Source organism: Lissotriton vulgaris, chromosome 4_1 (genome assembly GCF_964263255.1).
Source record: "Lissotriton vulgaris chromosome 4_1, aLisVul1.2, whole genome shotgun sequence".
Classification (NCBI taxonomy): Eukaryota; Metazoa; Chordata; class Amphibia; order Caudata; family Salamandridae; genus Lissotriton; species Lissotriton vulgaris.
Window position 1 is genome coordinate 1,359,833,677 of NC_141691.1, and position 22,812 is coordinate 1,359,856,488.

At 51.5% G+C, this 22,812-nt stretch overlaps 1 protein-coding gene across 2 annotated transcripts in view; it reads left to right on the plus strand.

The window, feature by feature from the left end:
• The window catches only part of LPIN2 (lipin 2), a 791,695-nt gene that overhangs the window by 631,520 nt on the left and 137,363 nt on the right, over window positions 1-22,812 (plus strand). For both annotated transcript variants that reach the window (XM_086965600.1, XM_086965599.1), the window contains exon 16: window positions 10,396-10,482. In XM_086965600.1, coding sequence (XP_086821726.1) covers window positions 10,396-10,482 — 87 coding nt within the window. The remainder of the gene's footprint in view (window positions 1-10,395; window positions 10,483-22,812) is intronic.

A 22,812-nucleotide genomic window follows, 5' to 3' on the forward strand; every position in this document is an offset into this window, starting at 1 on the left:
CCCCTTCCTGGTCCCACCCATAGGAGGGACCTAGTCACAGTACAGCCCCCTTTAGGTGAATAAAGGTAGGAGGTGGTCCCATTCCAAATTAGATTATCCTGATTTGAAACTCTACAAAGAAGAAACTCTGGACTTCGACGTTCTGCTCCACAGAAAACTGAAGAAAATCTCCCTTGTGTCCAAGGAGTGACCACCCTGCACAAGCAGGCACCATCAAGCGTCCTAGCGGTTCACTTTGTCGTCCTTCCTGCTGGAACCAGACTTCAGAGCCCGACTAGATCCGGACTTCCAGACCTCTCCGACCTCTACTTACATCTGCAGCACAGCTGAGATCCGTGGGTGCGACAAGACACGTGGGACTGGCCATCTTGAAGAAACTTCACTTCGCTTTCAGCACGACTTCAGAGGCATCCTCGAAAAAGTGCTTTGGGGATTGAGAAGCCCCAGCAGCTCCTGCACAGAAGATCAGCCCTCCAGCATCCACGAGATCTGCGTGAGGCCCTTTTGCTTGATTGCTGCTCGACGCGTTGTCTGGTCACTTGCCGGCTGGCTAGTGGCCTCCTAGACGACGATCCACGAAATCTACACCGCTGGTCTGGTTGCTCCAGATTGGCCCTAGCTTCCCTGCAAAGGAGAAGCACCCTGGACCCTCCTGGTCCGCACCAGACGCCATCTCCACTCACTGCGTGGGTTTCCTTTGCCAAGGCCTGTTGACTCCGAATCCGACACCTCTGACAGCGAGAGCCTGCGTGGGACAGCTCGTGCCTTCATCCTGGTCGTCGAAGACACCTCCTGGTCCACGTGGCTGCAGAATCTGAAAGAGAAACGTTAGTGATAGATTCCTTACCTTAGAATATCCCCAGGCTTCAGACTGGATCCGGAAATTTTTGCGTAGCAATACCCCTGTGCGTCGGTAGGCGTCGTCTGCGGCTCCGCGTCCGTCGTCTGCGTCGTTAGCCCATGCGCGCTGACGTCAGTTCTTCTTTTTTCCGAGCCAGCTAGCGCAGATCCGGAGAAGCTCTACCCCTAGTCATTTTTTGACTAAACTTTTTGATCTTTTTGATAATTTCTTTCCTCGAGTCTTCGACTCTATCGGTGCCGGTAGGGATGCCCGGGTTCAAACCCTGTTCGAAGTGCGACCGACTGATGTCGGTTACGGACCCCCATCGCCGGTGCCTGAAGTGCTTAGGCCTCGACCACGACGACCGCACCGTCTCCGACTGCTGGGCCCTGACGTCTAAAGCTAGGCGGGAGCGGTCCCGCAAGCGGCTCGAGCTCCGGCAGTCGGCCCCGCGCCGCTCCAGGTCCCAGTCCCGGTCCCACGGGAGGTCGAGGGACCGGTCGCAGGGTAGGAGTCATTGCAGCTCCGGGAGTGGACACCGGTTGTCAGGATCCAAGTCCTCAGGTAAGATGCATGAGAGGTCGGAGAGACGTCATTGTTCCTCCGACCCACCCAGACGCTCGCACGATGCGGCCGGGGGCTCAGGCGACACCGCCTACGCGGCTCCGCGGGAGCCGCAAGCGTTGCCGCCTGCCCCACACCTTCGGGTCTCTATGCAAACGCGACGCCGGAGGAGATCGAGCGGTACCTCATGGCCATGAGGTCCCTCCCTCCTCAGCCGGGTTCCGTGGCGCCTCCGGTCCCATCGGTTCCGGCTAAAGGCCCTAGCAGGTCGGGTGCTTCGGCACCGGCGCCGCCGGCGACTTCGATCTCGGCGCCGCAGCGCCTCTCCGGACACTCTGCACCTGATCTCCCTAGGCCTCCTGCTCCTAACCTTGGGGTTCTGTAGTGTAGTCCTAGCGATCCTGAAGCCTCTGGATCTTGTTACTTACCTGCTAGTATTTCGCATTCCACTTTTGTAGTATATGGTTTTTCGTGCCCCTCGGGCATTTGTGTAAATTGTGCAACTTAAAGTATTTTCGTAAGAGTTTTGTTGTGTGCTTAGCTCCCTGACTCATAAAGAGTTCAGGGTAGACTTGTTATAAATAAATATCCTTTTATTCTCATAACAACTTGTGTGGTGTCCTTTCACTTGGTGTTCAAGGGGTATATGTGATGGTATAACAGCTGGCTTAACATGCTGTGAGAAGTTGGCCCGATATGCAGCGTTCGCTATTCTAGCGACCGCTATGTATCGTTCCAAACGACCCTTATGGTGATTGGTTGTAAGTCAACCTATAGACCAGCTATCCTAGTAGCGTGGATACGAGCAGTCTAAGGCTAAAGACTCGAGAGGGCGTGTTAAGCCAGCTGTTATACCATCACATACCCCTTGAACACCAAGTGAAAGGACACCACACAAGTGTTATTCAAATAAACAGTATATTTATTAAGAATCACAACAGCCCTGTACTCTTTATGAGGACAGGGTACTAAGCACAAACCAAATCTCTTAGGAAAATACTTCAAGTGCACAATTAAAAACAAGTGCCCGGGGGCACGGAAAGTTTAGTGGTCTCGGGCGGACCCGATAAGGCAAGTCGGAAGCGAGGGACTCGGGACCCTTAAGTAAGGAGGCTATGCGGGCACCGAAATGCCGGAGTTACCTAGCCACAAGGGCTGCGGCTGCACAAGTCTTACAGGCGTCGGGGGTCTTCGCTGACGAGCCAGGAGCCGGAAGAAAAGGAGTTGCTGGCCGGCGACCAGTGATGAATAGTTCGTAGAGATCCAAGCCTGGATCAGAGATCGATGATACCTGAAAGCAGAGGGGACCAAGTTCGTACTACTAGCCAGTAGTCAGAGGGTACCAGGAGGGCACCGGTTGGCCGTCACCTCGACCAGGTGAGTGGGCGACGCTAGGCTCTGCAGTCTCACGGACCAGGAGGCGTTGTCGGCGACCAGGATGGAGGTGCGAGCTGTCCCACGAAGGATGATGCTGTCGGCGTCGCTGGGCCCAGGATTGGGGCAACAAGCCTTGGCAGATCTCGGGCCACGTGGTGGGCCTAAGATGGCGTCTTGGATGGACCAGGAGGGTCCGGGGTGCTCCTCTCGACAAAGGGAGCAAGGGCCGGTCTGGAGCAACCAGACCAGCAGTGTTGGTTATCTGATGTCGTCAAGGAAGGGCACAAGCCAGCGGCTAGTGACCAGACAACGTGCTGAGCAGCGAGCAGAAGGGCCCCACGCAGATCGTGGAGATGCTGGGAGACTGCACTTCGGTGCTGGAGCTGCTCAGGGTCGGGGCTTCTCGGACCCCAGAACACTCACCAGAGAATTGCTTCGATGGTCGTGCTGGTTAAGAAAGCGTGCAGGTTTTGATGATGGCCGGTCCCTCGAGGTCTCGTCGCACCCACAGATCACAGCTGAGCTGATGACGTGGGTAGAAGTCAGAGGTGCCAGGGAAGTCGGTTCTCGTCGAGCTGGGCCGTCGGATCCTTGAGGAAGGACTTGCAGCAAACCGCAGGGTTCTTAGTTGGTGCCCGCTGATGCAGGGTGACTACTCCTTAGTCACAAGGGAGAAATCTTGAGAAGAGTCTCGAAGTCCTTTCGTAGAAAGTATTCTTGATTCAAAGATGATCTAATTTGGAAGGGTCCCCGCTCCGGCCTTTATTCTAAGGAAAGGGGTGGGTACATGACTAGGTCCTGCCCTAAGGGTGGGACCAGGAAGGGGGGTAGTTACACCCCTCTCCCCTGCCGGACTTTCCCCAGGCCAGGGCTGGCGCTCCTGGAACTGGTTCTGACCGGCAGATGAGTAGTGAGCACCGGGGTGCCACTCCGCAGTCACCTTCTCGCAAAAGCCCTACCTACCCAGAATACACAAACCCTGTCTGGGACGGTGCGAACACCGCCCTCGACAGGAAACCCTTTGTCCAAGCGCTCCTCGCTGGAAGGACTCCCAGCAGCAGGAGGTCAGACTTGTGTCTGTGGTGGCAGCATCCATTTTGTGGAGCTGAGGCTTTAGTTAACTTTAACTGGGGTTCACAGTTACGTACATGTCGTGTCCCTCTAAAAGGGCGGAATGCTAACCTCGTCGCCAGAATTGGTGAGAGGGCAGCATCCCGATTCGTATGACACCTTACTCGACATGCCTTGATAACGCGACACCGAAGTTACCGATGTGGTACGCGTTATCATGGAACAGCCATTGGGTCTTGATTCCGCAAGCTGCAACCGGGCTCGGCTCGGGCCAGAACCTAGTTCACACGAGCCCACGCACTCTGCCTTCAGGATTGTCAAGGCCTGCCATAGGAGTGACTGATAGGAACTCGGGTGTCCATCGTATGGTTAGATATAGAACTACTATACCTAAAGCGAAGGGTGATTACACGACTTCGCCCCAGCTGTCGTGCAGCCAGTTGTGTCAAATTTAGGAGGCCAGCCAGGGGTGGCATAATACTTGCTGCAGCCCCTGGCGGCCCTGGGTACACCTATGCCCTGAGTTACAGGGTCTGATAAGGTGGCCCAGTACCAATTGGTAAATGCACCTAGGGTACATATCGTAATTTAGAAAGAGAACAGCCAGGCTGTGGGTCTGATTGGCAGGCCCACAGCCAGAGAAAGTCGTAAACCAGTGAAACAAAAGCAAACAATCTGGGTGATCATAGGATTGCAGACCCTACTCTCCTACACATGCCCTCTAGAGTTTAGCCTAAAGACTGCTCTTGTCCATGCTACTAGGATAGCTGGTCTATAAGGTTGACTTACAACCAATCATCAATAAGGGTCGTTTGGTATGATACACAGTGATCACTAGAATAGTGAGCACTTTATATCAGGCCAACTTCTCACAGTGGCGGCCTTGGAAACCGCTGTGGTGGCGGTCGGGGACAACGGCGAGGCCAGTCCACACCTCCCTCCACAGCACCCGCCTCAAAACCTTCCTAGTCCGAGTTTTCAGGCCCATGTGACGCCTGTGGGAGGCAGGGTTCGACATCACCTCTCCCACTGGCGCACTATCACGTCGGAGAGGTGGGTGCTGCAGATCGTCCGAAGGGGCTACTCCCTCCCCTTCGAGGCGACCCCTCCATCCATGCCACCGCAATTCCACCGCGTGTCGGGGGATCACTTGCAACTTCTGCAAGAGGAAGTCACGGCCCTCTTGGCCAAGGGGGCCATCGAGCGCGTTTCTGGGCCAGAAGTAGGGTGTGGTTGTTACTCCCACTACTTTCTGGTACCCAAGAAGGGCAAAGGGGGCCTACGCCCTATCTTGGACTTACGGAACGTCAACGTCTTCCTCTGGAAGGAGAAGTTCAAGATGCTGACTTTGGCTCAGGTCTTAGCTGCCCTGGACCCCGGAGACTGGCTGGTAGCGTTGGACTTGCAGGACGCTTATTTTCACATCCCCGTCCTGCCGGCCCACCGGCGTTACCTGCGGTTCACTGTAGGCCAAGAGCACTTTCAGTTTACCGTGCTCCCCTTAGGCCTTACCAGCGCCCCACGGGTGTTCACGAAGGTGATGGCGGTGGTCGCAGCTCATCTGCGCAGGTTAGGGGAGTCAGTCTTCCCCTACCTAGACGACTGGTTGTTGAAGGCGGGCTCGCCCCAGACAGTCGTCAGCCACCTCCAGACTAGGGCCGACCTCCTGCATTTGCTGGGGTTCTCCATCAACGTGCAAAAGTCGCACCTGTGTCCCTCTCAGAAGCTCCTCTTCATCGGAGCGGTTCTCGACTCGGCGCAGTTTCGTGTTTACCCTCCCGAACAGCGGGTTCGGGATATACAGGCTCTGATTCCCATCTTTCAGCCTTTATCCCGAGTCTCGGTCAGGTTGACGCTGCTGCTTCTGGGGCTGATGGCCTCCTGCATCCTTCTGGTGCATCACGCCCGGTGGCGGATCCGGGCTCTGCAGTGGGACCTGAAGTTTCAGTGGGCCCAGCATCAGGGCAACCTGTCCGATCATGTCTTGATCTCGGAGGGCACTGCGAGACAACTGCAGTGGTGGCTCACGGACCGCGATTGGGTCAGTGGCAGATCCCTCTCCCTACCCCGCCCGGAGCACGTGGTTGTGAAGGACGCTCCAGGGCTGGGGAGGCCACATGGGAGGCCACATGGGCGAGGCGGAGATCAGAGGCCTCTGGTCTCCGGCGGAGTCCCGGCTCCATATCAACCTTTTGGAGCTGCGGGCGATTCGTCTAGCACTGAAGGCATTCCTCCCCTCTGTCCGGGGGAGTGTAGTGAAGGTGTTCACGGACAACACCACCGCCATGTGGTACTGCAACAAACAGGGCGGGTGGGGTCGTGGACCCTATGCCAGGAGGCTCTGCGCCTCTGGCAGTGGCTGGAACATCAGGGCGTGACCCTGGTGGTTCAACACCTGGCAGGCTCTCTGAATACCAGGGCGGACGAACTCAGCCGTCGGTGCATTATGGATCACGAATGGCGTCTGAACTCTGACGTGGCGCAAGGCCTCTTTCAGCAATGGGGAGTGCCTTGGTTCGATCTATTCGCCACAGAAGAGAACGCGCAATGTCATCAGTTCTGCCCGTTGGAATTTCCAAGGCGGCACTCGCTCGGCGACGCTTTTCGTCGCAAGTGGAGTTGCGGTCTGTTATACGCCTTTCCGCCTATACCTCTTCTGCCCAGAGTGCTGAAGAAGATCAGGCGCGACCGGGCCCAGGTTATCCTTGTGGCTCCGGACTGGGCACAAAGATACTGGTATCCCGAGATACTCAGCATGTCAGTCGATCCCCCGATTAGTCTGCCTCTTCAGGAGGACCTTCTGTCGCAGCAGCAGGGGACGGTTCTGCACCCAAACCTGTCCAGTCTCCACCTACAAGCTTGGAGATTGAGCGGCGGCAGTTGAGGCCATTTGACTTGCCTTCCGAAGTCTGTGATATCATTCTGGCAGCCAGGCGTCCCTCCACAAAGTCGGTATATGCCTGCAGGTGGAACAGATTTGTGGCATGGTGCTTAGCAAAGGCTGTGGACCCACTCTCTGCACCCCTTTCTGAGGTTCTCCTCTTTCTTCTTTCCCTTGCCCAGCAGGGCTCTGCTCTGGGCACTCTCAAGGGGTACCTTTCTGCTCTTTCCGCCTTCTTACGGCTACCTGATCAGCCTTCCTTATTAAAGTCCCCCATTGTAAATAGGTTTCTGAAGGGCATCACACACATGTTCCCTCCTGTTCCCTTCGTGATGCCCCAGTGGGACTTGAATCTTGTACTTACTTACCTAATGTATGCTCCCTTTGAGCTGCTCCATAACTGTCCTCTCCGTCTTCTTACTCTGAAGTCTGCTTTCCTGGTTGCCATCACCTCTGCCAGGAGAGTGAGTGAGCTCCAGGCTCTTTCTTCTACTCCTCCTTTCCTCTCTGTTCATCCGGACAAGGTTGTGTTGCGGACAAGACCTTCCTTTCTGCCCAAGGTTGTCACGGCCTTCCATATCGGGCAGTCCATTACCTTGCCCACCTTCTTTCCGCCTCCGCATCCCTCAAAAGAGGAAGAGAGGCTCCACCGTCTGGACCCAAAACGTGTGCTCTCTTATTACCTAGATCGCACACGCCAGTTCCGGGTGGATGACCAACTCTTTGTTGGTTACGTGGGCGTGAAGAAGGGAAAGGCGGTACACAAGAGGACCATCTCGCGGTGGATCATCTTGTGTATCCAGGCATGTTACTCCATGGCCAAAAAGGAGCCCTCTGCTGGATTGCGGGCTCATTCCACTCGATCCACGGCGACAACAACTGCCCTGGGCCGAGGAGTGCCCTTGCAGGACATTTGCCAGGCAGCTACGTGGGCCTCGCTGCACACGTTTGCAAGACACTACTGCCTGGACAGTCAAGTCCGGAGGGATGGCTTCTTTGGCCGTTCCGTCCTCCAGGACTTTCTGGTGTGATTATTGGTTCGCAGGCCCACCACCGGGGTTGGTATTGCTGGGGTATCTATTCTAAGGTAAGGAATCTATCACTAACGTGTCTCTTTCAGATGCACAAGTTACTACTTGTATAACGATATATCTGTAAGAGACATTAGTTAGTGATAGTTTCCTTACCAACCCACCCATCATCCCCGTTCTGCGAACCGATATCTAGGGTTAAGGTCATCCCATTTCAGGGCCCTAGTTTCATGGCACCAGTGTTGGTTCTATCATGGCTCTGCGTATCTGGCGCGGAAAAGCTGTGTATCAGAACTGAATTCAGCGCGCATGGGCGGCATCTAAGTACTCCGACGACGTCATTCCGGCGCTAACGACGCCGACGACGGACGCGGAGCCGCAGATATATCGTTACACAAGTAGTAACTTGTGCGTCAAGCGTCCACTCTTCCCCTGATCGCGACGACAGCACCTGGTTCCTTCCTGGTTCCACTCCGGTCACTGGCTAGTGAATTTGAACATTGTCCCCTCTGCTTTCAGGTCTCCATCTTCCTCGATCCACCCTTGGATCGCTCTGGACATCTTCCTCCTGGTCGCCTGCAGCATCTTTCTTCAAGGCTCCATAGACTTCGACGCGGAAACCCGACACACTTTAACACCTTTGCACCCGCAGCCCGTGGGTGAGGTAACAAGAGCATTTCGGTGCTCAAGGGTAGATTGACTCTCCTAGTGTCCAGGTATCCTGCCGTTTTAGTCCTAACTAGTCGGAACTGTCTTTTACTCACCTTTTCGTAATTTGTAGTGTCCATTGACTTTGTCCCGCATCTCGCGTGTGAGTTCACACTCTGCACACGCATCCCGTGGGCCTCCTGCTCCTTACCTAAGGTTAGGGTAGTGTAGTCCCAGCGATCCTACAGCCTCTGGACATCTTCATTTCCTCTATCGATTTCCTTATACCATTTACTTAGTATATGGTTTGTCGTGCCCCTAGGGCACCATTGTAACTTGAGCAACTTATCGTATTTTTCTTAAGAGTCTTGTCATGTGCTTAGCCCTCTGATCTCATAAAGAGTTCAGAGGTGTTTTTTAATAATAAATATCTTGTTTATTTTCATAGCAACCTGTGTGGTGTCCTTTCATTTGGTATTCAAGGGGTTATATGTGGTAAAACAGCTGGCTTCACATGCCGAAAGAGTTTAGCCTAAGACTGCTTTGTCCATGCTACCATTAGGATAGCTGGTCTATAAGGTTGACTTACAACCAATCACCATAAGGGTTGTTTGGACTGATACAAGGTGATCACTAGAACTAGTGAGCATCATATATCAGGCCAACTTCTTACAGTGACCAGCATCCCCGCTTATTTTGCAGTCACGCTCACCATCTCTGGTGGTTTTCAGCATACTCACAGCCAAGATACAGTCAGACTGCAGACTTAGGAGTGTAACAAAGGAAACAACAAGGCGGCAATACTTTTCTATGTATGGACCCAGAATGTGGTACTACAATCTAGTATCCACAAAGAATACCCCAACACTGCTCCAGTTTAGAAATAAGTTGAAGACTCACCTCTTTAAAGAACACTACATGCCAGTGCATTAACTGTGTAAAATACAGCGCTCTCTCCTATCACTCGTTGACTTTTCGCTGGTCTTTGGCCCAGTACAGCGCTCTCTGCCTTTTGGCTAGATTTGTGTCTATAGAAATACAATATACATATATGCATTCAAAATATTTAGCCACATTTATTTTCACTTAAGGGACCCTACCCACCACCACCCATACCCACCATCACCACTGCTCCCGCCCCCATATAGGTTTGTTTCATGAATAGATTGGTGATAAGACAATGGTGATGGCCAATGGATTGATGCAACTCTGTGGCTACAGTATTTACTGCATAATTGTGTTAACTACGTTTTCCACATAATTTGCAGATAACGCAAAAAGAATGTTGTTTTAAGCTGAGTTCCACGAACACAATAGTAGAGAATGTTCCACTTAATTCACAATTTGCCTGCATAATTTACATAATCTTGCTATGTAAGTTTGATAATATTACCGCATAATCCTAGTGTCTAGTACAGGGTAGAGCTTTTCACAGTGGGTTGAGGTCTCTGCAGGTATGATGATGAAACCCTATTTCATGGGGCGCCATGAAATATTATTTCTTATATTTCATTGTTGCCTGTGAAGTATAGGCTTGTATTCCACTGCAATGTATGCAATAAAAGCACCTAAACTTGTAAAATATACAAATTATTTCATCCATACACATTTTTATTGCATACTAAATTCAAGTGTGGGTATCTGAAATAGCCTTTTCATACGATTCAAACTACACCAAATAATAGGAAAATTACATTTTGAGAATGCGTGAGCACAAACAGTGAGCGGGAAAGGAAGCTGACAAAGCTCTTTGCAAAGCAGCATGCTCCTCATTGTGAATCATTCATTATAACTTGTACCCTCATCACCTTTGCTAACAGTGCATCTTGTACATGGATAATGCTATTGTAGGAAAGCTTTCAACTTGTGTTTTTTGATTGCACCTATACACCTTTTAATTAAAAAAACAGTAACAGTTGTTTGCCCGCTCTCTTGACCTCTACTTTTACTTTTAACATTTACAATGCCTTTCTTTCTTGTAGATCTGATGCACTAGGACAGATTCTTCCGCAGCTGGGAAAAGATTGGACACACCAGGGAATAGCTAAGCTCTATCATTCTATTAATGAGTATGTGTACACTAGATGCTACTTTTACATCAAATGTATTTTCAAAGTAAAAAAATATTGATTTAGGGTCTGCTGAATTGCTTTGAGAATTAAACGTTGTTAAAATTCTAGTGTGTTCTAAATAATACCAAGAATTAATTGTAATCTGTAATTTCACCCTGTCAAATGTTAGTGTTAAGGATTAGTTCCATTCTTAATTTTGTAATATGGTGGGGCTTATGCTAGAGTCCAGATGTTCTCGAACTCATTGGATTCTTTTGACAGCATGTTTATTCAGATGTATATTTTATATTCAGTACAAAGCAGACCTAGTTTGTCGTCCAATGATTTCACGATCTATCAACCCCGCATGAAAATAGCAGAAAAGGCCAATGTTATTAAGAAAATGAATCCATTTCAGTTCAAGTACAGTGTTGTTTTTAGCTGAAAGTAACATTTCAGATGAGTGTGCAAACAGGAGAGCTTGAGGTGTACTGAACACTACAAGAGGTGTTTTGTGCTTAAAGCAGATGCTTCCATCCTGGGGTGTTGTATCCTATGATGTTACCACAGCACAGCGGTAGAAGAGCTAGCAACTTTAATCATTTTTATTTTTTCATGAAAAAGCCATGTGCTCATAATGCCTGTAGGATGTGACAATTTCATTTTAATTCCTATGAAAATAATGTTAATTCAGTATTATCTTACCTTGATCTGATGTACAAAAGGAATCTGTGGTCGCAAAGCTTTCAATTCACAAAGTTGTAGAATTTGTGTTGGTAAAACCCAGAGTTGTAATATATCGAAGGTACATTGCAAGTTGCAAATATTGGAGGGCAAAGATGGCGGCCGCTTGCTCGGCTGAGTAGGCTCCCCCGGTGTTAAGGCTCCCCCTGTGAATCCCTCTTACATTGCTGTTGCCTCGACCCTTACCTTGGAGACAATACCTTTTCTAATCTGAGGGAAATGAAGGCCATATGTTGCTTTTGATCCTTATCTCGCTATTGCTGTAGCGCTCCATCGGCATGATTAACCGGCTCGGCCAGTTGCAGGAAAAACTGACCGCCAAGACGCTTTGGTTCTGGGTACGCACCACCTCCAGCTCCTGCTCTCTCGAGTGGGCGGACTTTCTGGACGGCTCCTTCATTGCTATTGACATGGCTCCGAAAATAGCCTCCAAGAGTGTGTCAACAGCTGTGAAGACCCGCGGGGCTATGCGCATTATTAGTCTCAGTGATGCTGACAGAAGGGAGCCGTCTGCTGTTATCGGGGGTGCGGAGGCGGCTGCAGTATCCATCGGCACGCCGCAGTCAGCTTCTGTGACTCCTACAAAGGGTAAGCGGACCATCCCGGAGTTATTTAAACAAAGGTGTCTGAAAGGGAAAGTTCACCCAGATGACGGCTGTGACGGAGGGAGGAAGAAACTGGTAGATCCACCGATAATGGTAAATTATCCCGTTATGAAGCCAGGGGAGGGAGTGCATGCCAGCGCATTATCTACCTCGGTCCCCAGCTATGACGTGCTTAGCAGCATTGCGGCTACTCCCCTGGACCAAAGAATTAACTCTGTTTTACCGGCAATCACTCCAACCAGCTTGCCAAGTCTGTCAAGGTTGAATGGTTCGGCAGAAACTCAGTGTTGCGTTGGTTGGAGTGGATGAGGAGTCTCTGTCCACGATAAGGAGCATTAAAAGTCACTCGGTATACGTTCCTCAGACCCGTAGTTCAATCTAATGCACAAGCTCCCCCCCACATCGCTATGAAAGCAAATGGCAAAACTCAGGCTGTCTTTTTAGATCCTTCGTCAGAAACTGTTACTGATTCAAAGGAATCCGAAGGAACTGAAGGTACTGATAAGTTTTATTCTATGTCGGATCACTCTGTCTCATCGGCGGATGAGGGAGCAGAGTTAGTATGGTCGGATTATGACAGTGAGTCAGGGGACTGGCGTCTGAGTGAGGCATCAAAAGATGAGGCTGCATTTGGCGGCGCCAGTAGAGTTCGCAAAGCCACGAAGTCCCAAACCTATGGGTCTGCAGTATTGAGCAGTGTTTTAGGGTCCTCTCCGCCAATGTCTGGTCAGCCGGGCCTAGGTAATGCGGGTGATTTTACAAGTGCCATAGTGAGCGGCTTGGGTACTCCTTCAGAGCCTCTGGGGGAAATGACTCTATCAATTATTTACCAGACTATTATGGCCCACGATGAGGAGACACGACAGGAGAGCGTTCGCACGCAGGGGGCCTGCCGCAGGATGCAAAATTTGATTCGCAGAGTTGCGAAGACCTGTTCTAATTTTGCCACAAGTATTGTCGAGGCAGAGGAGCGCATTTCTTCCCTAGAAGACGCGTTGGCCGCCCAGAAAAGACTTGTGGACATAATTAAAGATCAGCGGGAGGACATGCTATGGAAACTGACCGACCTAGAAAACAGGGCTAGAAGGAACAATTTGAGGATCCTAGGAATTGATAAAGGCAAGGATGGCCAAGATGCCAGACAGTTCATGGTTGAACTATTCACTGAAGCCTTCCCGGAGGTTACGCAGTGGGACTGGCAGTTGGAAATACAACGCGCGCACCGTTTTCCCTTTTAAGAAGAAGCAGACCGCTGGTTCTTATGAAGCTAAGCCAGGATCGATTCTTATTTGTTTAAATCAATCACTTTCTGGCCCGTGAGAAAATGTATGATTTAGCCAGACTGGAAAGGAGGAGAGCGGGGAAGGGCTGCAAATTCTTTGTCAGACCAGATTTTTGTCCTGCGACGGTTGAGCGAAGGTGGCAGCTTCGCCAGCTAATCACTCCATTTCAGGCCAAGGGTGCGCAGGCTTTTCTGCTCTTCCCCTCTAAGCTTAAATTGATTTTTCATGCCCAAACAAAGTATTTTGTCTCTGAGGTTCAGGCGAAGGAGTTTCTGGACTCTATCTAATTAACATTTTGTTTTTGTGTTGTGTATTAGGGTCGGGGCTACTCATTGATAATGATGTATTATAATGGGGGCTGATCTGATCTTTCTCTTTTTCTTCTTTTTGTATCTGGGCTGTTCTTCACTTTTGCGATCAGTGTATGCCCTCAGATGGTGTTAGTAGGGGGAGTAGGATCCGGGAGAGAGTGGGGGATACCAACCTAAACCATCGCAAGGACCTTAGTCCTGTTGCCACGCAAGGGGGGTGAGGGGGATGGGTTGGGTGAATTTTCTTTTGGGTGCAAATTCCGAGTCGTGGAATGGTGCTGGTAGCAGTGTGAACATATCTCTTTTTGTTATTTTTTGGATAATGATGATTTATATGATTAGTAAAAATGTGTTGTATACTAGTGGAGTGCAGGATTTAAACTCTTCAATGTATGTGTCAGAATAGGTTGCAATTTAGCTCATGGAATATCTGTGGGCTAAATGATGGGAAAAAGCGGGGGCTGCTTTCTAAGATTGTTCAAACAATGCAGCTCGACATATTATGTCTGCAAGAGACCCACATACCATGGGGGAGGCGTGAATCTCTAAAACTGCCTGGCTATGACCTTGTGGCCTGTTCCTGTCAGACATTGATGATCAGAGGTGTGGCTATTGTTAAAGAAAGGGGTAGGCTGCTGTAAGATAGTCAAAGAGGATAAGGCGGGCAGGTGGGTGATTGTGGAAATTGTTATAAACAATAGGTCTTTATCTGTCTTTTCAATCTATGGGCCTAATTTAGATGACTCAGAAGTTTTTAGATGTCTAAATATTGAGCTAGCAGTATGGCCGCACCCAATGATTTTTTGTGGGGACTTTAATATTAATCTGTCAAGTCAATTTAATTTAGTAATTGACCAAAACTACTCTGGTAGAAAACCCCGGGTCTTTAAGGCCCTTCAAAACTTAATTTCAGACCATGGTCTGATCGATGCCTGCCACTGGCATAATCAAGATAAGGATGGGTATACATATTATTCTGCCCCTCATAACAAAATGGTTCGCTTAGACTATGTTTTTGTTTCTGAGCAGTATGTAGGGGCGGCTGTTATTGATATTCTGCCAAGGACTCTATCAGATCATAATGCCTTAGTTTTGGAATGTCCCTGGGAGCGCTCTATTAAACATCTGAGATCCTGGACATTCGAGAGAAAGGTCCTCCTAGATCAATCATATCGGGACCATATGGAACTGTGGATCACTGAGTTTATGAATATTAATAGGGGAACTCCTTCTGACTGTGTTGTCTGGGACACTTTTAAAGCTGCATTACGGGGTGAGACAAAAAGTTTTGCAGCTTATCGATGGAAGAGTATGCAGGCACAGATTAAAAGTCGGTTTGAGGAGCTAGAATTGGAATTAGTAACTAATATTCAGCTCAGTCGTGAAACCGTCCACAGCCAGAGGGCTATTGCCATATTAAAATCAAAAATGTTGGAGTTCTTTGGCCACGATTTAGCTGCTAAATATGTCCAATTCTGCACATTGATGTATGAATTTGGTGAAAATTCTGGTAAAATCCTTGCTAAAAGGTTACAACGAAAGAGTGTGGCAAATCGTATTGTTCGAGTCCAGGATGCTTTGAACATCTGAACGTTGATTTTACTTAATGTATTTTTTTCAATGTGATTCCTGTGTACTCGTAGTTGGAGGACTAAATCAATAGTCTTTGTGTGTTGTTGGGTTAATACAACCTCTTAGATACTATGCAAGACGGGCCTTAAGAAATTCAATCCTGTGACACATGGTCTTTCTAAAAAGCCTCAAGAGAAACTGCATCATAGACTTTCCTCTAAGGTCCCTTCAGAACGTTCTACACCATCTGAAAAACTGGTTTCTGTCAAAAGGTCTTTTAAATCCCTTACATCAACGACGGGAGCTCCTCCTGTAGAAAAAACGAAAGTTTCTCCATCTTTCATATCGTCATTGACGTCTACCTTCTCTTCGGTGGCATCACCCTTGATAATGTCGTCGCCGACAGTGTCAACGACCATAGTAACATGTAGATTGGTGTTGGTGATATCGAAGCCTATTCCTCCGTCGACGAAGCATTCATCTAAGCGCTCATCGACTATATCGTCAATGTCAAACGAGCATACTGAATGAATGAATGAATGAAATTTAATTTGTAATGCGCGAACTTAGCCCAGCGGGCATCAAGGCGCAGTGTGTACATATACATTCATACAAAACCAAGATGCTTTCATGATAAGCCTGAGAAAAGAGCCAAGTCTTCAAAAGTTTCCGAAAGATGGCCAGAGAGGGTTGGTTAGAGAGTTCGGGAGGGAGACTATTCCACAGTTTGGGAGCTAGGGTGGAAAAGGCTCGTCCACTCCATCTAGCCTTTTTGAATCTGGGAATGACAAGCAGATTTCGCGAGGATGACCGTAGGGATCTATTAGGGGAGTAAAGGCTGACAAGAGTCTTTATACCTTCGGGGGCAGATCCAAACACAGCCCTGTGAGTTAGACAGATAAGTTTGAAGGAAATCCTGGTGTGCATAGGAAGCCAATGGAGGTCCTTTCTGGCTTGTGTTGCAGATGTAAGCCTGGCCAGCATTAGGGCCATCCTGGCAGCAGAGTTTTGGACTACCTGGAGGCGATGTAGGGATTTCTTGTTTATGCCCCTATATAACGCATTACAGTAGTCAAGCCTGGAAGATACCAGGGCGACTGTAGCCTGCTTACGAGCGTCAGGTGACAAAACGGGGGCAATTTTTTTCAGCATGCGGATGGTATTGCAGCAGGTGGATACAGTTCTATTGACCTGTAGGTCGAAAGAGAGGGCCGAGTCTATGTGGACACCAAGGTTTCTCGCCGAGTTAGAAGGTTTAGGGCAGTCACCCAGAGAGGGGGGCCACCAGTCTTCGGACCAGATGTCGTGGTTACCTCCAAAGACTAGAACCTCTGTTTTCTCTCCATTGCGCTCATCCACTGCGACACTGCCTCCATACAAGATCAAAATTTGGAGGCAGCCGCTGAGGCCTGTGAGGTGGTGGAAATGATAATCTGGGTATCATCTGCATAAGACAGTATTTGATACCCAAAAGATCTTATTACCTCGGCAAGTGGGGTTACGTAGATGTTGAATAACAGGGGACTCAGGGAAGAGCCCTGAGGAACCCCACAATGCACGGCCTGGGAGGGGGAGAGGAAGCTACCAAGCTGGACCCTCTGTTGTCTCTGAGATAAAAAGACGACAGGAGGCTCAGAGCAGTTCCCCCTACTCCTATCCCCTTCAAACGATCTACCAGGATGGAAGGGGATAGGGTATCAAATGCTGCTGTAAGGTCGAGTAGCACCAGTAATGCGGTCTGCCCTCTGTCCACTTCGGAGCGGATGTTGTTAGCTACGACAATTAGGGCAGAGTCTGTGCTATGAGCAGCACGAAACCCGAGATGTTCTCGTTGACGACGGTTCAATTGGAAAAGCCTGTCCTGCCTGAAAAAACACAGTAATCCTTGTCAATGATGATTTATTGTCTGTGGAGGTTCAGAATTTGACAACCGCAGCACCTTTAACACCTCTGGTGCCAGTATCACGTCTTTTATATTCTGACATACCTACTGCTGATGTGATTCTTCCAATTCACACATCTCCAAGCAAAGTATTACCTTTTACAGCAACTCTTTTACTAAATGAAGAATCTCAAGATGTCAGTCCTTTTAAAGCGGCTCATGGCCCTTCAGAATTGCAGGTGAAATGTCAAGACTATGATGACAAGGATTATCAATACTATGAAGAAGATTATCAGCATTATCCTGCCTATGTCTCAAGATCAGCAGGATCCTTCTATCCAAATGCCTCTGGACTTCGTAACCAACCTCCAAAGCATGTTGTAAGATTAATATAAACTGTTCCCAGAACCTGTTTCTTCTACACCTACCCCTCGACCTCAACCACCTATGCAGTCTTTACAACAAACGCCCCCTCTCAGGCCGCACACATTGCAAATTGCTGGTACTCCTCTGTCATTACCACTAGCAGGTTCACCTGCTCATGATTCTGACACTTCAGATGGTGATCAAGAAGAGGAAGGAGAGATCAGGCATCCATTATCAATGAGTGGGATGACTATTTGATAACTACACCATCTCCTCTGGTTGCACCACCGGTGGATACACCGCCTGGCGATTTAGGTGGTTTCCCTAACATTATGGATAGAGCGGCAAAGAGCGGCAAAGCGTTTTCAGTTACCTTTCACTACCAAACAGGTAGACTGTTTTCTTTACGATTTTAAAGATCCAACTAAAAAGTCAATAAAATCGACCCCCATTATAGATTTTATATGGCAGGAGGTAATACATATTATGAAGAACCCAGCCACAGTGACAGCAGTTATGCGCAGATTGGATAAAAAATTTAAGGAACCGGATGATGCTTCAGCATGCATTATCGGACACCCAAGACCAGACTCGGTCATCAGTCAAGAAGCCCAGAGATGCTCTAGGACTCTGTCCACCCCTATCACAGCACCGCTGGACAGATAAGGGTGTCGCCTTGACACGGTAAGTAAGCGTTTTTCCAGCATGGCGGCATGATGGATTTTAGCAGCAAATTGTCTAGCAATTCTAGGAAGATTTAACAGGCAAATGTGGCCGTATATGGCACAATATCGTTCTACTGCCAGAGGATATCTGAAAGAGACACGTGAGTGATAGATTCCTTACCTTAGAATATCCCCAGGCGTCAGACTCGATCCGGAATTTTTTTGCGTAGCAGTACCCTTGCGCGTCGGTAGGCGTCGTCTGCGGCTCCGCGTCCGTCGTCGGCGTCGTGGGCGCCGTGATGACGTCGTCGGAGTACTTAAACGCCGCCTCGGCGTGCTAACGTCAGTTCTTCTTTTTTCCGCGCCAGCTAGCGCAGATCTGGAAAAAGTTGTACCCAAGTCACTTTTTGACTAAGCTTTTGAGATCCTTTTTGATCCGTTTTTCGAAGTCTATCGACTCTGACGGTGCAGGTAGGAATGCCCGGGTTCAAGCCCTGCGCCGACTGCAACCGACTGTCGGTTACCGACCCCCATCGCCGGTGCCTGCACTGTTTGGGCCTGGGCCTGGACCACGACGACAAGGCCTGCTCCGACTGCCGGGCCCTGACGACTAAGGCTAGACGGGAGCGGTCCCGCAAGCGACTTGAGCTTCGGCAGTCTGCCCCGCGCCGCTCGAGGTCCCGGTCCGAAAGGAGGTCGAGGGACTGGTCGCGGGGCCGGAGCCCCCACAGTTCCGGGAATCGTCATCGGTCTTCGGGCTCGAAGTCCTCAGATAAGAGGCATAAGAAGTCGAAGAGGCGCCATCGCTCTTCTGACTCCCTCCGACGCTCGCGCGACGAGGCCGGGGATTCGGGCGACACCGCCCACACGGCTCCGCAGGAGCCGCAGGTGTCGCGGCCTGCACCACACCCGCCGGTCCCTGGGCAGGACGCGACGCCGGGGGAGATTGCTGACTTCCTCATGGCCATGAGGGCGCTCGCTCCCCCGTCGGCGACTTCGGTCCCGACACCGCAGGGCCCAACTGGGTCCGGTTCCGGACCCGGGTCGTCGCCAGTCGACCTCACGACCTCGCCGGCATCGGCCCCCACGGGTGTCGCCCACGGCGCCGTCCCAGGGCGACGTCATCCCTGGTCCCGTCCTCGATTCGGGTCTGGCGTCGGAGCGGTGCCGCTCGGCGCCTTATTCGACGCCGCTAGGAGATTTTTATTTCAATGACCCGGCCCCATCTTTTGAGCCTGAGTACCAGGCTGTGGGTGATAAGGAGGATTGGGAGGGGTCTGAGGACCCTCTGGCACGGGAGTGTCAGTCTTCTGTGGACTGGACAGGAGAGCTTGGGGAGGCCAGTGAGCTAGACACTTCGCCCGACACTGGCTTTGTCTCCCCTCCTAGCGTGGCTACGGAGGAGGGGGCTGCTTATAGCGTGGTGCTGATGAGGGCAGCCAAGGCCCTGGGCCTTGAGCTTCCCGTCGCGGCCGTGAGGACTAACCTCCTCACTGAGGTCCTTAAACCGCAGTCAAGCTTGGCCGAGCCTCTGCTGCCGTTTAATGAGGACTTGTCAGACGTTCTTCTGGGCACTTGGTCCAGGCCCGCCACAGGACAGCCTGTGGATAGGAACGTGGCCAGACGCCACTGCCCGGCTCTGGGTGACGCTTGCTTTCTGTCTACCCATCCGACCCCTGAGAGCCTGGTTATCCAGGCATCCAATTCCCAGACCGCATTCCCGTCTGCTCCCCCCGACCGGGAATTTAAGAGGTACGAGAATTATGGAAAAAAGATATTCTCCTCTCTAAGTTTGGGATTGCGGTCTGTTAATACCGCATGCCTCTTAGGCCGCTACACCCACTCTCTGTGGGACACGGTCCCAGACGTGCTGCCACACTGCCCGTTGGAGGTACGGGCTAGACTCTGCCAAGCCCTGGTGGAGGGCCGGGATGCAGCACGGTATTTTATCCGGTGTGGGCTGGACACTACCGGCTCACTGGGCAGAGCGATGTCAACGACGTGGGGATTCGTCGTCACACCTTGTTGAGGTTCGCCAATTTCTCGGCCGATGTCCAAAACACACTTCTGGACATGCCGTTCGATGGCCGTCGCCTCATTGGCGACAAGGCAGACCATGCGCTTGAGCGTTTTAAGGACTCCAGGGCTACGGCCAAGTCCTTGGGCCTCTCGGCCCCGCGCCAGCAAATGGGTGCCTTTCGCTCCTTTTGTGGCCAGGGAAGGGGCGCCACCACACGTGCCGCCAGCCACGCGCCGCAGGCTAACATCCAGCGCGGTGGCGGTCGTGGAAACCGCCTTGGCGGTGGTTGGGGATCCAAGGCGAGGCCAGTCCACACCTACCCATGCAGCATCCGCCTCAAAACCTTCCTAGTCCGTGCTTTCAGGCCCATGTGACGCCAGTGGGGGGCAGGGTTTGCCATCACCACTCCCACTGGCGCACCGTCACATCGGACCTGCAAATCGTCCGAAGGGGCTACTCCCTCCCCTTCGAGACGACCCCTCAAGCCATGCCACCGCAACACCACCGCGTATCGGGGGATCATTTGCGGCTTCTGCAGGAGGAAGTTTCGGCCCTCTTGGCCAAGGGGGCCATCGAGCGCGTTCCTGGGCCGGAAGTAGGGTGTGGTTGCTACTCCCACTACTTTCTGGTACCCAAGAAGGGCAAAGGGGGCCTACGCCCTATCTTGGACCTACGGAACATCAACGGCTTCCTCCGGAAGGAGAAGTTCAAAATGCTGACTCTGGCTCAGGTGTTAACTGCCCTGGACCCAGGAGACTGGATGGTAGCGTTGGACTTGCAGGACGCTTATTTCCACATCCCCGTCCTGCCGGCCCACCGGCGTTACCTGTGGTTCACGGTAGGCCAAAAGCACTTTAAGTTTACCGTGCTCCCTTTCGTCCTTACCAGCCCCCCACGGGTGTTTACGAAAGTGATGGCGGTGGTCGCTGCTCATCTGCACAGGTTAGGGGTTTCAGTCTTCCCCTACCTCGACGACTGGTTGTTGAAGGCGGGCTCGCCCCCAGACAGTCGTCAGCCACCTCCAGACGACGGCAGACCTCTTGCACCAGCTGGGGTTCTCCATCAATGTGCCGAAGTCCCACCTGTGTCCCTCTCAGAAGCTCCTTTTCTTTGGAGCGGTCTCGACTCGGCGCAGTTTCGGGTTTACCCACCCGAACAGCGGGTTCGGGATATACAGACTCTGATTCCAATCTTTCAGCCTTTATCCCGAGTTTCGGTCAGGTTGACGCTGCGGCTTCTGGGGCTGATGGCTTCCTGCATCCTTCTGGTGCATCACGCCCATTGGCGGATGCGGGCTCTGCAGTGGGACCTGAAGCTTCAGTGGGCCCAGCATCAGGGCAACCTGTCCGACCATGTCCTGATCTCGGAGGGCACTGCGAGACAGCTGCAGTGTTGGCTCACGGACCGCGATTGGGTCAGCGGCAGATCCCTCTCCCTTCCCCAACCGGTGCACGTAGTTGTGACGGACGCGTCCCTCCAGGGCTGGGGAGGCCACATGGGCGAGGCGGAGATCAGAGGCCTCTGGTCTCCGGTGGAGTCCCGGCTCCATATCAACCTTTTGGAGCTACGGGCGATTCGTCTAGCACTGAAGGCATTCCTCCCCTCTGTCCGGGGGAGCGTAGTGCAGGTGTTCATGGACACCACCGCCATGTGGTACTGCAACAAACAGGGCGGGGTGGGGTCGTGGACCCTCTGCCAAGAGGCTCTGCGCCTCTGGCAATGGCTGAAACATCAGGGTGTGACCCTGGTGGTTCAACACCTGGCAGGTTCTCTGAACGCCAAGGCGGACGAACTCAGCCGCCGGTGCATGATTGATCACGAATGGCGTCTGAACTCGGACGTGGCGCAAGGTCTCTTTCTGCAGTGGGGAGAGCCTTGGTTAGATCTATTCGCCTCCGAAGAGAACGCGCAATGTCATCAGTTCTGCGCGTTGGAATTTCCAAGGCGGCACTCGCTCGGAGACGCTTTTCGTCGCGAGTGGAGTTGCGGTCTGTTGTACGCCTTTCCCACTTCTGCCCAGGGTGCTGAAGAAGATCAAGCGCGAACGGGCACAAGTCATCCTTGTGGCTCCGGACTGGGCACGAAGGTACTGGTATCCCGAGCTACTCAGTATGTCAGTCGATCCCCCGGTCCGTCTGCCTCTTCAGGAGGACCTACTGTCGCAGCAGCAGGGGACGGTCCTCCACCCGAACCTGTCCAGTCTCTACCTCCATGCTTGGAGATTGAGCGGCGACAGTTGAGGCCATTTGACTTGCCTCCTGAAGTCTGTAACATCATTCTGGCAGCCAGGCGGCCCTCCACAAAGTCGGTATACGCCTGCAGGTGGAACAGATTTGAGGCATGGTGCACAGCAAAGGCTGTGGATCCTCTCTCTGCCCCTCTTTCTGAGGTTCTCCTCTTCCTTCTTTCTCTTGCCCAGCAGGGCTCTGCTCTGGGCACTATCAAGGGCTACCTTTCTGCCCTTTCAGCCTTCCTGCGGCTGCCTGACCTGCCATCTTTGTTCAAGTCCCCTATTGTTAATCGATTTCTGAAAGGCATCACACACACGTTTCCACCTGTTCCCTTCGGGATGCCCCAGTGGGACTTGAACCTGGTTCTTACTTTTCTGATGTGCGCTCCCTTTGTGCCACTGCATAACTGTCCTCTTCGCCTTCTTACTCTGAAGACTGCTTTCCTGGTTGCCATCACCTCTGCCAGGAGAGTGAGTGAGCTCCAGGCTTTATCCTCTAAACCTCCTTTCCTCTCTGTTCATCCGGGCAAGGTTGTGTTGCGGACGAGACCTTCGTTCTTGCCCAAGGTTGTCACGGCCTTCCACATCGGGCAGTCCATTACCTTGCCCACCTTCTTTCCGCCTCCGCATCCCTCGAAAGAGGAAGAGAGGCTCCACCGTCTGGAGCCAA